Source organism: Dromiciops gliroides, chromosome 5 (assembly GCF_019393635.1).
Source record: "Dromiciops gliroides isolate mDroGli1 chromosome 5, mDroGli1.pri, whole genome shotgun sequence".
In the NCBI taxonomy this organism is placed as follows: Eukaryota; Metazoa; Chordata; class Mammalia; order Microbiotheria; family Microbiotheriidae; genus Dromiciops; species Dromiciops gliroides.
In genome coordinates this window covers 254,960,123-254,976,570 of record NC_057865.1, presented here as the reverse complement: position 1 = coordinate 254,976,570, position 16,448 = coordinate 254,960,123, and the positions used below count along the sequence as shown (strand labels likewise).

Genomic DNA, 16,448 nt, shown 5'->3' with positions numbered 1-16,448 from the left:
AGGCAAAGTGGAGTAAGATGAAAACTGTGAGCAAGTAAGCTTCAGAATGAAGAAATGAGAATTACAAACTCCAAATTACCCTTGAAGAATAATTACCTTATTTTTTAAGAAGACAGTTAGAAGGTTCTAAACATGGCTACCATGCAATATCACAAAAATGAATCTGAATATGTCTTAGGATGTTCAATTGTGAACAGGTTCCCTGAAATGGCTATTTGGCAAAGGTCATGTAAACACAGTAAGTAACAGCCAGAACTTGAACCCAGCTTCTTTGTCTTTATTGTCAATACTACCTTTGCTATGTTGTCTATATCAGAGCACTAAAAACAAAAACAAAAACAAACAAAAAAACCTAATCCAATCAGGAAAGGAGGGTTCAGCTATAGCAGTCATTTTAAATTGGCTGCTTGTGCATTGGCAGAATCCTAAATGGGGTCAAAAATCAATGCTAAAACAAAATAAATATTGTGGTTACTGTGCAGATTGTTCTCCTGATTTTTATCTCTCCATTTTACATCAATTCCTATATGTCTTCCTAGTATTTTTTCTGAAATCATTATCTCCACCATTTCTTACATCATGATAGTATTCTCTCACAGTCATATAGGATAATGTGTCCAGCCCCTTTCCTGTTGATGGGCATCCCCTCAGTTTCCAATTCTTTGGTACTAGAAAGAGCTGCTATAAGCATTTTTTTTTGAGGGGCAATGGGGGTTAAGTGACTTGCCCAGGGTCACACAGCTAGTAAGTGTCAAGTGTCTGAGGCCGGATTTGAACGCAGGTACTCTTGAATCCAGGGCCGGTGCTTTATCCACTGTGCCACCCAGCCGCCCCTATAAGCATTTTTATACATATAAGTTCTTTTCCTTTTTCCTTGATCTCCCTGGGAAACCCTATTTCTTCAACAAAAATATATTTTATCTATCACACTTTCTGGCCACAAATCCATGGAACATTTGTAGAATTAAAATCACAGACGGTCTAAGGAATGGTGGATAGTGGAGATAAGTGGGTTGTTTCATATTAAAGATGATGATTTCTATATGACAAGTACAGTAAAAGGAAATGAGTCAGGTATGTAATATGAATTAAAGATAACAGATGGATAGTCAGTGCTAGTTATTACACAACTATGTGGCACAGTGGATAGAGCACTGCTCCTTGAGTCAGGACTTGAATATTTACTAGCTGTGTGATCCTGGGCAATTCACTTAACCTGTGGTTGTCTCCTCATTTGTAAAATGGATATAACGGTAGCATCCCCACCTCCTGGGTTAATGCGAGCATTAAATGAGATACTTTTTATAAAGCATTTAGTTCAATGCCTGGCACATAGTATGTGCTTATTGCCTTCCTACATTAGTGACCATGAGATATTGTTGTTGTTGTTGTTTTTGTTTTTTGGTGAGGCAATTGGGGTTAAATGACTTGCCTGTGGTCACACAGCTAGTAAGTGTCAAGGGTTTGAGGCCGGCTTTGAACTCAGATCCTCCTGAATCCAGGTCCAGTGCTCTATCCACTGCACCACCTAGCTGCCCCCAACCATGAGATATTAAAAGAATAAGAGGAGAATTTTGAGAATTTTACATGGATATCATGTGGCTCAATATCAAAAACCAATATGGTTTTAATAGAAATGGCATTAAGGAAGATGTATTTCCATTTATGATACTTTCATACCCTAAACCTTGCAGCTGAAAGTTCTTGTGTATATCATCTTAGATACACAATAGATTGTATACCCCTTGGAGCCAGGAATTGTTTTGCTTTTCAATTTGTATCCCTAGCACTAGCACGATGTTTCGCATGTATTTAATGGTTAATAAATGTATTTTAATTAATTACTTAACTCATGTTCTAGTGAATTTACAGAAAGACAAGGGCAATAATTACAAAGAATGATAAGACAAGGAGATGTTTTGATTGGCTGAAGAAAAGGGTCACAGAGTATTAGTCCTTTGTGGTCATCTTTTAATGAATTTTGGACCAGAAAGATTATGTCATAAGTCACATTGGTAGTAAGTCGCAGTACTAGAATATGGAATAAACCCACTCTAATAAGGTTGTAGTTCCATTTACATATTAATTGATTATAATTTCTAATTAATTAATTAGAATTCTGGTAAGAATTCTTTCAACAATGCCTTGAACTTGAAGACATTATAATACCAAGCACATCTTAAACTTAAAACTTTGAGTACTGTTTTATTTCTTTTATTCTCATAATCAAAGAGATTGTTCTGTCTCTAATTTTAAAATGAGATAAATTTTTTAAATGCATGTTTTCCAGACTATGACATGTATGACTATTTAAACTTTTGAATTAGTCCATTATAAATATAATTCAGACAAGGGCTATAGATGATCAATGAACAGGCTTCATCACACTTGGGAAATTTCCCAAACTACTTTCTGCTACACTAGCCCATCTCTTTAAATCTCAGTGAATGAATAAAAAATCAGTTGAGTATTTACCACATGTTAAAAGCATGGTGATACAGATATAAAAACAAAAATGTGAGGAGAATTAGGGGAGACAACATATAAAGAAAGTTCAGTTTCAGGGGAAACAGAAATGCCATTAAGTCCTAAAGGTACAACTATACCAGGGCTGGTTAAATACACTTGTGTTAACTGGTTGTACCAGTGAGTCAGATGGTAGTGTACAAAGGTCCAAAGGACATAGGAAGGACAGATTGCAAGAACTAGAAAACCTTGGGATTTAGTAACAACTCACTGATGGTAAGGACTGGAGGTCCCCTATCTCACCAGAAGGAACAGAGCTGGTGACTCCCATTTTATACAAGATGTGTGATCAGTCATGTGGTCTCAATGTGACCCGGCCATCCCAAAAGTAGGGACCAGGACAAAAGAAAAGGGAAGTGGGGAGGGCACCCACAAGGATGGTGGCAATATAATTAAGGACCTCAGAACACCAAAATCTCTCAAAATTGAAGGTGATCCATATGGCAATGGAAAGATGTATGTCATAAGTTGGCTCTAACATACTGCCAATGATGACTTGTATGAAATGAGTGGAAAAATGGCATTATTGAGGGCATGCATTATCAGAAAAGGGGGTGAACTGGACATGCATTGAAAATGAGAAACAACAGATTAATAATAAAAGAGCAGCATAGGTATATTGAAATAGTTAAAGTACCCACATGCACAAAAATATTTATAGTCATTTTTTTGTAATATCAAAGATCTGGAAGTTGAAGGGATGCTCAACAAATTGGGGAAAGGCTGAACAAGTTGTGGCCTATGATTGTGACGGAACATTATTGTGCTATAAGAAATGATGAGCAGGATGGTTTCAAAAAAATCTGGGACAACTTACATGAATTGATGTAAAGTGAAGAGAATAGCACCAGGAGAACATCTTAGACAGTAAGAGCAATATTGTAAGGATGATCAACTGCGATCTTCCTTAGGTGATATGATAAGATTAGATCTACTTACCTACTCTGATCAAGACAATGATCCAAGACAATTCCAAAGGAACCCATGATGAAAACTGCTATCCATCGCCAGAAAGAGAACTGATAAATTCTGAGTGCAGATGGAAGCATACTTTTTTACTTTCTTTATTTCTCATGTTCTGTTTTGTGTGTGTTTTCTTTTGCGACGTGGTGAAATATGCTATCAACTTCTATATAGTGAGCTGATGGATTCTGAGTGCAGAATGAAACATGTTTTCTTTTCTCTCTTTCCCTCCCTCCCTCCCTCTCTCCCTCCCTCCCTCCCTCCCTCCCTTCCTTCCTTCCTTCCTTCCTTCCTTCCTTCCAACATAGCTAATGTGAGAATTTCTTTTTCATGACTATATATATATATATATATATATGTATGTATATACAAACACACATATACATATATATGTATATACAAAAACACATATACATGTAATGTTGATTATTTTTCTTGCTTCTGAATAGCAGGAGGAGGGGAAGGAGGAAGAAAGAGAATATAGAACTGAAAATAAAATAAAATTGAATAACAAGAGAGATAAAGGAAACCTAGTTGAATGATTTCTTTGAGTTGATTTTATGGAGAGACTAGAAAAAATGGATGAAAAGGTATGTGGAGAGGTTGAGATGTGCACTGGTAGAGATATAAATAATGTCAATGAAACAAAAAATCAATTAATATATTAAAGTACATTATTTTCACAATAACCTAGACAATAGCACATCAAATATACTTATGTTCATCTTTTAGATGAAGAAACTGAAGGTCAGAGATAGACCTGGCACATAGTAATGGTTTAATAACTGCTTGTTGATTGCCTGCCTGCCTGAATTGTTCTTTTAGGTGGAAAGTAGGCCTGAATTCTGAACAAACAGCTTATCAGGCTGGTTAAATACAATTAAATCAAATTAGTATCTAAGATGAATTTAATATTCATATGCCAAGATGTCTAATGATTCCATTCTTTTTAAAGGAAGCCAGAAAGAAAACTTGCACTTCTAGATTTGTGGCAAATTTATAAATATGAAATAAATTAGATTAATTTGTATTAAGAAGGTATTGCTTTCCAACATTTTTTGTCAGACTGACAGATTTATGACTATGTCCTGATTAGTTCAAATAATGAATCCCTGAGTCCTGTGGAGTGGTCAAATAATTCAAATTTGCACTGCATATTTCCATTGCATTGGAACCAGTACCATATTTTAACTAATAATAGTTTGAAATAGTATGAATTCAAATACATGGGGCCACTTTATTTGTTTTTATTTCTCTGCAGAAATTGGTACCTAGCTACATAAGTGTAATTTAGCTCCTAATGTGATATGACATCATGACATCATATTTAATAAATAAAATTACTGAATAAATATTTTATTATTACAAGAAAATTTTGCTTGTCCATATTATCATTTTAGGTACTATAATGTCTTCCAATATATTATTTTAATAAGGGAGACAATGTGATTCTGCTTTAAGATACTCTAATTAAGATAATACACTATATATTCGGATTTTGTGTGCCACAAAATTTAAGTATGGCTTCAGTTATAAAAAATAACAAATATGTGATCATTTAAAATGGGCCAATATTATACTTGTTTCCACTACAAAATTAAGACTTGGAAAATAAGTAATTGCTAAAAATTTAGAATAAACTTGCAAGTACATCATATTAATGATATCCCCTAAATAGATGTTTTGAAACCATAGTCCTTCAAAAAAAGTAAAACTATAAACTCTCCAATATGAAACACAAAATGTAAAATTTTATGGCTAGGTAATTTTTTCATCTACTCAGTCATGCATAATTTAATTATAATCGCTCCTGTTCTAGTGAAATTATACTTCTGCTCTTTTAAACAAAAGTCTTCCCTCCATTACTACTCAGGAGAATTTTATGGTACCATTGGTTTTATTAAGTCCAGACCAATATTACTTAACTAGCATAACCAAAAAGCTGTAGGAAACATCATTAATCTTCTCACATTTTTTGGTTATTATTCCCTGAGAGACTGAAATATTATAATCTAGTCTATATAAGTACTTTTTTTGGTTCGTATTTTTATAAGTTCAAACAGCTGATAAATCAAAAATGAAGTTTTGGGGGAATGGATTAGAAAATTATTTCTGTGATATAAAATGATAATGCATGTTAGAAAAGGTAACTTAAAAGGCCAAATATCCAACAGATCAGACATCTAAATATACTTGAACAAAATCTCATTTACAAAGCAGTTTAAGAGCAAAGGATATTAAAAAAAATACACACATGTTCTATATATGTTTATAAAGAATTCTTAATAGTTTGCTGAATGAAGGAAAGTTCCATGTGATCTTTAAAAAGTTTTTCCACTATTTTCTTCCTTTTTTCTTCTCCCCATCCCCAAATTTTATGTAAGCCTATAAATAAAAATATATAAAATTGAAATGCAAAATTGAATTCACACTATTTTGAGTTATAATTATTTAAAATATGGTCATTGGTTCCAGTGCAATGGAAATATGCAGTACAAATTTGAATAATGTGTTTACTACACAGGCCTCAGGGGTTCATTATTTGCACTAAGCACTAACTAAGGACATAGTCATAAATTTGTTAGTCTGACAAAAATGGTGGAGACCAATTCTTTCGCAATACAAATCTGAATTAATCTAATTTATCCTACATTCCTACATTTCTGAGAAAACATCATCTCAGATTTTTGTTTTCCTAGTATACCTACACTATTCTTACAAACTATACACACTGATATAACCAAGGCCTTCTAGGTTAAATAATCACTACCCCAACCCAAGGATTAAATGTAAAGTTCAGTTCAGAATTTTGAACTCTCTACCTAACTCACACAAAGAGGGTGACCATATTAATCAAAATATGGAGCCTTGCTTTTGATAGAAGGACTGAGAAGAGAAGGGAGCTTCTCCTGCTAGGGGAGGCAGGTCCAAAGAAGATGATTTTTTTCCTGACACACTAGGTGAACAGTTCTAATCAGGTTGCATTAAAGACTGCACTGACCAAATCCGTGTAACATTACTATCTAAACAATCAACCTGGTAATTGGGTATTGATTATCAAGGCCAGAGTCTTTCATGGCCTTGCCTGTTTAAAACGGACATGAAATGTGACACATGAAACGACTGGAGGTCTCACAATGTTGTGACAACTGCTAGTAACATACCGAAAATTCTTCTTCAAACTTAAGGTTGTTGTTTGTGCAGAGCTCTTCGACGTGTTGCAGGAAGGCTTTCTTACTTATTGGCCTCAAATTTAGAGAAAGACAGAACATGGAAGAATGTTAGATTTTTTTCCCCCTTTATTCCATGGACTGCACATGCTGTTCAACAGTTCAAGAAAATAGACATTAAAAAACTACGATTTTTTCTAAAGATCTCAAGCAGCACAGACTTTTAAATGCCATTTGATCTTCTTCACCAATAACAATCCTTTCATTTTCCTTTAATGATGGTCCAATTTCTTAGCTTTCATGGTATAAAACAAATGTCAATGAGAGTTTGTTTGCAAGAGATTTGGGATTACCAATTTAATATTCATTCCAATCCAAGTTTTCTAAGTCAGGGAAAGTGCATAAAGTTATCATTGAATTCTAAAGCACATAATACCTCTTTGTCACTCAGAAAACATTTTATACATTACAAGGTTTTAGAAGATATAAAATATTGCAGTGACCTCATTCTCATAATGACATGGATTTTAAACCCCAAGGAGTTTAAATAGCCCTGTATTACTTCCCAAGCTAAAACACAGACATGCAGACTTCACCCCAGAGAGAGAGAAAGCATTTCTCCAGTTACCATGCAATTAGTCATGCTTTTATGATTTATATCCAGCTTGGAGGTTTTTGTAATAAACATACAAAGAGGAACCACACATCAAGATTCATCAAGCCAGTTAATCTATAGTCAACATTAAAAAAAAATCTTGAATCAACTTACTTGATGGATTTTCTATAACTAAGTAACCTGTAACAGAGATTGTGTTAAATGTATTGTACATTAGATAAAATGATGCATCTTGACAGAGTTCTAGATGCAAACTGGAAATACATAAAGGATCCCAAATGTTGACAGCTATTGAAAAAGTAGATTATTGTGCCTTAAATTCTCTAATGTGATTCCTTTTACTAATTTCTTTTTCAGTATGTTTATTTAGTGTATTTCTCATTTCCTAGTTACTCTCTGGGGTTGTTAGGTACTTATTAATTTTTTCCAGGATACTAGAGGTGATAGTTTTAGTATATTATAGTATCTAGTGGCCAAAAAGAGTTAATGCAGGCTTTCAAATGTCCTACTTTAATCTCAAGGAAAGAAAGTACTAGAACAAATATCTCCAAGGAAAATTCCTTCATATACCTTAATATCATTTGATTTGTACATTGAACATAATATACTGGTTCAACAAATTCACACACACACACAAAGAGATAACTCACCAAATCATATCTGTCAAAAAGTTTAGACTTATTCTTGAAAAAGTAAAAATTATAACAAATAGTAAAATAAAATATGAATTTATACCATATACATCAATGTTTCACTCATTAACACATTTAATCATGCATAATGTGTTGAACACTGCAAATAACAACCAAAGTCTAATGAAATAAAATAGATTAACATATAACTGTTTCGTGCTATGAGAAATGATAAACAGGATGGTTTCAGCAAAACCTGGGAAGACTTATAAAAACTGATGCTAAATGAAGTGAACAGAACCAGGAAAACATTGTACTCCATAACAGCAATATTGTAATGATGATCAACTCTGAGACACCTAGCTACTCTCATCAATACAATTTTTAAAGATAATTCCAAAGGACCCAAGATGAAAAATGCTATCCACCTTCAGAGAGAAAAATGATTAACTGAGTGCAGATTGAAGCATACTTTTATTACCTTCTTTAATTTTTCTTGCTTTTTAAAATTTGTTTTCAATGTTCCTACCATGGAAATAGGTTGTACATGACTTCACATGTAAAATTGATATCCTATTGACTGTCTTCTCAAAGTGTGGGGGAGGAACAAGAAGAAAAAAGTCAATTTGGAATTCAGAATTTGAAAAATATATTAAAAATAAATGAAAACATATAACTGTTTCTTTATATTTTCCATTTTGAGCATCTATGCATTTTGACTGATTCTTAGTGATCTTAATAGAGGTAAGTTTCCTTTGATTCAAGAGGAGATAAATTTTAAGATGTTTAAACAAAAGAAAAACTAGATTGCCAAACATGACATAATGAATGATGAAGAAAGGACGCATAAGGGTGAGGTGTTAAAATGAAAGGGACCAAAAGACCTAGGTAAAGCATGTGTGTGGAGGGAGTTGAAGTAGATCATATAAATTTTTGGATAAGCTTAAAATCTTTATTAGTAAATTCAATTCAATGGGAATCTATAAGGATCCCTCAAGGAAGAACAAGAAAAAGTAACAGATAAGAGAGAATAGATTTTTTCTATTAACTGGAGCAGGGTTAGGGGAGGGCCAAAATTTTTTTTTTCTTGAAAGTTTCCAGAGTAATTAATACAAAGAATATTCCCTGACAAAATCATAAGAAATCGGCTTTTGTTTATAGGTATTACATTCCTTACAACCTAGTATCTTGGAAAGACTAGCTATGGAAAGGTTCACATATGGGAGGTGGAAGAAAAACAGAGAAAGGGAAAGCATGGTGAAGTACTTAAAATTACTCACAAAAGCAGATTTTCTTCTTCATTTCTTTTGAAGGATGTGATTACCTTAAATTGTCATAGCTAGATCTTGTTGTTCTTTGTACTAAGAACTTTCTAAAGTGACTTTAGTAGGCATTTCCTTGATTTCCTTTACTTTTTCGCTTTGGTGAATTCTTTAAAGACACTATTTAGAAAATGTACTTCATTGAACAGATTCTTCCTGTGATACACAAATGTTCATGGACTAATCAACATTCCTTAACTATCTAATCACTTTTAGGACTTTGCTGATGTTAATAAAATCACTATTAAATATGTGCCAAATTTAATTTGGGAACTTCCTAATATTTACCCAAATAGTTTGTGAACATGCAAGATATAAATAGACTAACTGGGGAGGGGAAGGGGGTGAAATGAAAGACCAGACTTTCTAGTAGAATAAAATATAATCAGAGGCAGAAGACAAGATACAATGACTGGAAGGAATTGGTGCCCATTGGGAACTCTAGCTTTTTCAGAAGCTTATGTAAAATGATAGAATAATTTTGGTCCAATCCATAATATAAACCTAAAAGAGAAAATTACTAAAACTATACTGTTGTCAACAGTCTGAATGACAAAAGAAGGTGGTGATTTAGCATGAAGACTAAACCAAATTGAATTCTAGAGGTTGCTTCTTGGCAGGACTTGTGGTCAAATTAGCAGCATCAAATTTCAGAACTGTTGACCTGGGGCCAAGCAAAAACTTCCTTAAAAAATTCACAGTATCCTCCATGTGAATTTATCTTTTTCTATTTATAATTCCTTAAGAGATTCAATGAACTGTGCTCATTTATCTCACATTTGTCTCTATCACAGTAACCTACATGTAGTCTACTTTAATGTGTTATGTTTCTACCAACAGAGTTGAGTTCTGGCATGCCATATGAGTTCTCTTTAATTATACTTTATTTCTGATCCTCATCATTCTTTCCATTATAATGAAGAGGAATTCAGGCACATGTGTCATCTATAGTAACACATTTCTGCCCGGATGCAACCATTAATGTGTATCTCATAGTTGTCATGAAAGATGAGCAGAAGGGAGATAGCCTGACCAGTCATTTAGAGTAAAGGCTAACAGATGGGCAGAAGTCAATACTTTTTGTCTTGGAACCACCTACCAGATCTTGTGCTACACAAGTATAGCTTTTGAGAACCCAGAAAAAAATCTCTCCACCACAATTAAGAATCAAAACAGGATTTTTGAACTAGAATGCTAGTGTTCAACCTTAGGCTACTGGTTTGATTATACCTTGAAGAACTTCCTAAATTTTGAGAGGCAACATAATATAGTGGAAACCATGCCTGATTTGATGTCAGAAGATGTAAGCTCAAATCTCATTTCTAGCATTACTATCTGTGGGACATTGGGCAAATTAGTTTACTTCTTTGAATCTCAGGTTTTTTATCTGTAAAATTACAGGGTTGAGCTAGATGACTTCAAAATATTGCATGTTCTAGGGCCCCATTTTAGGTTAGGCACTGTGACCAACCCAAGGTCATTCAGGTAGCACCCCAAAAATGGGCTATAAAGCATACCACTAAAATCTCCACATACCATGTTGTTCAATGTCAGGAGAATTAAATGTTTCTTATTCAATTAGGAAGTCAAATACTAATTCTATCAATGATATTTAAAGTCACAAATACTGCTATTTACTACTTTCTATGTCCAAGGCATTGTGATGAAATCATAGGCATATAGAATTGCAATTGGAAGGACCTCCAGAAGTCATCTCTTCCTAATCCCTACAAAGTATCCCATCTGACACAAGATCATTCAGCCTCTACTTGAAGGTGACTGATGATGGGTAACTTCTTATCTCTCGAAGTAACTCATTTCATTTTTGATACATACCTAATTGCTATGAATGAATCAACAAACATGTATTAAGCATGTAGTCCCTACCAGGTATTGTGCCAAGTGTTGGGAATACAACGAAAGGTAAAAGCACTCTCTGTCCTCAAGATGCTTACATTCTGATGGGAAGAGAGAACTTGTAAAGAAATAGATACATATATGATACAGAGTCTACTGAAGATAATCTTAAAGGGGGAGTTTTCCTTACATCTGGCTGAAATCCATCTCTTTGTATTTTTACCTATTGCTCCTACTTCTACCCTCTGGGATCAATACCTGAAGAATTAATTAATTAATATGATGTAAAGCTATAAGGCTTTGATAAATTTTATAAAGAATTCCATATATTTTTCCAGTAATTTCCAAATAATAACATACCTGTTATCATACTACTACTCCAGAATATTTGTGCCATAACTACAAACATGGAAAAAGAATAATTACAATAATCTCAACCATGTTTTTCTCTCAAACTCAGGAATGCCATCCATCTATAAAAACAAAGCAGGGACCCAGAATGTATATATTAGTTGCTTCTCCCAGAATATCTTAGATGTATATCATTTTCAACAATTTGTCTTAAAGTCCCTTACTTCTTTTCTTTTGCATACATCTAAGGGCTGAAGAGAGTGCATAAAGAAAAAAATTCATAATTGATAATGAAATTGAGGTCATTATAAAAATATATTATCTTGAAAGTCAACATGTCCATAAAAGCACTCATTATTGTTCCCCTAAAACCTACTACTCCTCTAGACTTCTTCCTTTGTGTCAAGAATAGCATCATCTTTCTAGTTAAACAGATCTATGACCTCAGAACCATCCTCACCCCAATATCCAATTAGTTGTTGTCTTCTTGTTTCTACTTCCACCAAACTTCTTGTAACATGTCTAGCCTCAACTGGTATACTTGTTTCTTCTTTGTTTTTCTTCTCTACCTCATCCCTTACCTTTCCAATTCATTTTAACACACCTGGCAAACTGATAATCCTAAAGCAGAAATCCAAACAGGTCATTCTTCCATTCAATAATCTTCAGTGACTCCCTATTACCTCAACTATCAAATAAAAAAAACTTTCTATCCTCAATGCCACACATTCTCTTTACAAATATGAATACATTACCATTTTCAAAGGGTTTTAAAAATAAGTATTGAATGAGATTTTACATATATATTTATTTATACATGTATATATATGTACGAAGGTGTTATAAATACTATAGGACAGCATACAAATCTAAGCAATATTTTATAGTAATCATTGTTTCTGTTGTGTTGTTTTACTTCGCGAAGTCCTATAATGTCATAAGTAATGTAGTATAGAAGAAAGAGCACTGCATCTGGAGTCAGGACACCTAGGTTTTAGTCCTAGATCTTATACGCACTAGCTTTGTATGACCCTGGGTCAAGTCATTTAAATATCTCTGAGACTCATTTTCTTAATTTGTAAAATGAGGGGGTTAACGGTATGACTTCATTTAAATTCTGCTACTTTACCCTGTAGAGTTCAGAAACCTATGAGCACAATTGCTCTCAAGAATTAAAAAACACAACAAAGATCTATAAAAGTTTAGCTCTTCATGGATGAAATTATTTCTCATTTATAAAACTATTAATCTTGATTCCATTCTGAAACAGTACGCTATGTTACACTCAATTGGATAGCAAACTTGCTGGTTATATTAACTTGAGTTGGGCATACTGCAGAAAGAGTAACATCAAATTCAGCCATCAAATTCCAGATTCCCCATTCTAGTCTTCTGCCTGAGATCCCAAACAAAATTTCTAATATCCTGTCTGAATTTTATTATAATTATTCTGAGGAGACCAGCAAACATAAAAAGGGAACCAAGATGTAGTATAAAAATTGAATGGAGGGGCAGCTAGGTGAATAGTGGATAAAGTGTCAGCCCTGGATTCACAAAGACCTGAGTTCAAATCCATCCTCAGATTCTTGACACTTACTAGCTATGTGACCTTGGGCAAGTCACTTGACCCTCACTACCCTCCCCCATACAAAACCTTAAAAAATTGAATGGAGAAGTTCCCATTGGAAAATCAACAAGCAACTGAGAATTCTTAGAAAGTCCAAAATTCATAGCTGTGAACAATATTATTTAATTGATTAAGTCTGGTAAAGTATTCTAATAACATTTGATTATGAAAATTTCTCATAATATAGAAACATGTTCACCATGATGGAAAGTCTTCAAGCATCAGCTTGTGACTATTTGAGGACAAATTAAGTTAAGTATGATAAGATAATAGATAATGATTTTGAGGGGAGGAGAGAGAGATCCATGAGACATTAACAATTAACAAAAAAAGAAAAGAATATCTCTCAACCCCTTTCTGTTTCCATGGTGACATATGTCCATAGCAAGTCACTTCAACCCCTTTGACTCCAGTTTCCTCATCTATGAGGTGAAGAGTTTAGACCAGATGATATCTAAGGATCTAAGGTCCGTTTCAGCTTTAAATCTTATGCTTTTCCATGACTAGCCCAAGAGCTATACTGGTACACATGATATTTGAAAAGAACTTAATGAAGGCTTCCTGCACATTATATGTATCCTTTAAAGATGATTTTAGAAAAGACATAAATAAAAATCACATGTAGTAATGAGCCACTGAGGGTTTAGAATCTATATCAGTGGAGAAAGTACAGACTGATTGCTGAGATCATGGACCCATACAAGAATGAGTATTATTGATAATTCCATGTCATCTGTAGTACCATATGGTTCAATGGAAAGTAAAATGAAATCCAATGACTTGGGAGTTTCTATGCAGTTGGAGATCTAAAACAAAAATAGAAAGTTAAGATCTCAAATTGTGACACTCTCCAATTCTAGGGGCAGCTAGATGGTGCAATGGATAGAGTTTCAGGCCTGGAGTTAGAAAGACTCATCTTTATGAGTTCAAATCTGGCCTCAGACACTTACTAGCTGTGCTACCCTGGATAAGTCACTTAACTCTGCTTGACTCAGTTTCTTTATCTGTAAAATGAGCCAGAGAAGGAAATATCAAACTACTCTAGTATCTTTCCCAAAAAACTCCAAATGGGGTCACAAAAAGACAGATACAACTGAAAATGACTAAACACCTCTCCTTGGCTACCAAGGTACCAATTATCAAAAAAAGGAAAAAAAAAACTTAGGTCCCCCATATTTCATTATCTTTAATTAAATCAATTCTAATATTTCTTTCACTTTTGGGGGTTTACCTAATTTGTCAGTCAAGATAAAAGAGGAAAGAAGTTATTTTAAACTCTAATCATTTTAATTTCTTAGGATCATATAAGTAGAGGTGAAAGGAACTTCAGGGCTTATCTTGTCCAGCCCTCTCAGATCTACAGAATAGGAAAACTGAGGCCCCAGGAGTGTTAAATGATGGGACAAAATCACAGAGACATCCATCATAAGACATAGAATTTGGACTGAACTCCTCTGATGCCAGAGCCAGAGATATTTCCACTACAATCACATTACTTCAGATAGTCTCTTTGTTTTTCAATTTATTTCAGGTCTATAGGCAAATTTCAGAAATGATACAATTATCTAGCCTGATTCCAGTCAAAGGAGTGCTATTTGCATAAGTTGTCTGCATATTCAAATGAAAGTAAGGGTTCCGTTCAAATTACCCAGATAATTAGCTTGATTCTCAAGCTTACATTATGAAAATAGTATAAGGGGTCAGATGTGCTCTGAAGCCTTTATACTTCTTGGTGGTTTGAGAAATTGATTTGTTTGATGAATAAGGAGGCTACTTTGGATACCATATATTAGCATTCAGGAGAAATGGGAAAAGGTTTATGGAGTTGGGAAAGTCACCTGAGGACACAAGCGATGATTAAGCATTGATGAGGTGATTATGTTTCTTGTAGGGACAATTGTCTGGTTGGACAGGCATAATAACCTGCAACTGAGATCAATTTACATAGAGATTAACAGTGCTGTTTTGCAAGGGCAGATATTTTTATCTCCTCACTGAGGGATGGACTTATTTTTTAAAACTGTTTCTCGGAATACAACGTACACAGTAGGCATCTAATAAAGGTTTCATGTGGGAAAAGTGAAAAAAAATAATCTCTTGTGACAGTATCCTTGTTTCATTGATTCATTTGGAATAGTGCAGCTCATGCTTTAAGGATAATCAGACAATTAATAATGAGAGAAATTTCTATATTATAATATGATTTTACCATTTTCCAATATGGAGGTAGCACTTTAAACTACTAAGTTCTGAGCTGCCTTAAATCCCAGGGCACTGCTCCTCTCCCTGCCCCCCTTTTTGAGAGAGGGTATTATTTCATGTCTCCGCTTTTTTAAAAAAGTCTATCAAAAACCTAAATTCCACTCAGATTACTCCTGATAGATCCAGAAAGAAACCATTTATTTATGTTGGCAGTGGTGATTGAAGACCATATTGTCGCACAGACTCAGCTTACTCTCAAGGTCAGTCAGTTGAAATCTATAGGGAATTAAAATTTAGCCCAAATAGAAAGCCACAGATAATCCATAGACAGGAAGCTTAATCCAGCATTACCAATGATTTGGGGAGGGGGGAAGAGAAATGTGTATTTAACCAATTATGTTACATTTAAGAACACACACGAAAAACCCTGACAAAATTACTAACCTTGCTTACTTTGTGGAATTAAATTAAATAGCAGATTTACATTTAAAAAAAAACTATTTTGGTGAGAAGAAAACAAAACTATTAGGTATTTCCTCCCAATTTTTGGAAAAAAAACAACAACAAACAAAACCAGAATATGAGTTGCCTCTCTGCCAAGCCACTGAAAATTTTTTATGGGATCACAGGCTTTAGAGTTTGGGGAGACTTTAGGAATTATCTAGTTCGATCTCCTCTCTTTACAAATAAAGAAACTCAAAAATTAAAGGGACATAGCCAATGTTGGACAAGTAGCATGTAGCAGAGTCAGCTTTTGGATTCAGGTCTTCTAACTCCACAATGGGGTCTCTTTATTGTACCACTTAAGGTAGTACTTAAATTGGTGTTCCTACTTTTAGAATCATAGTGCACCATCTAAATCAATATTTTGAACTATCATTTCTTTCTTTTTCTTGACTTATTTCCCTTTCCACTATGTATGAAGGTTGGGATTTCCTCACAAGTCTCTTTAAAAATGTCCTTCTGTAGACCTAACATGCCCTGTCCAATTATTAGACTTAATTCAATCAATTTTTATCTTGATGGCTAGTTCTGCATATTTGACCATGAACACCCTGTATGGCAAGGGCAAGGTAATGTACCCTTTCTTATTAGAGTCAGAAAATGAACCACTAAATAAGTGATAGCTAAGTCCCTTGTCAGCCAAAGTGTTGGCTGCAGTGAGCAGAAGAACTGTCAGAA

The 16,448-nt window shown here is 34.1% G+C and overlaps 1 protein-coding gene across 1 annotated transcript in view; it reads right to left on the bottom strand.

Annotated features, from left to right (window-relative positions):
• The window catches only part of PTPRQ (protein tyrosine phosphatase receptor type Q), a 287,252-nt gene that overhangs the window by 38,097 nt on the left and 232,707 nt on the right, over positions 1–16,448 (bottom strand). The window contains 2 exon segments of the mRNA XM_043967695.1: positions 6,654–6,735; positions 7,429–7,455. Coding sequence (XP_043823630.1) covers positions 6,654–6,735; positions 7,429–7,455 — 109 coding nt within the window.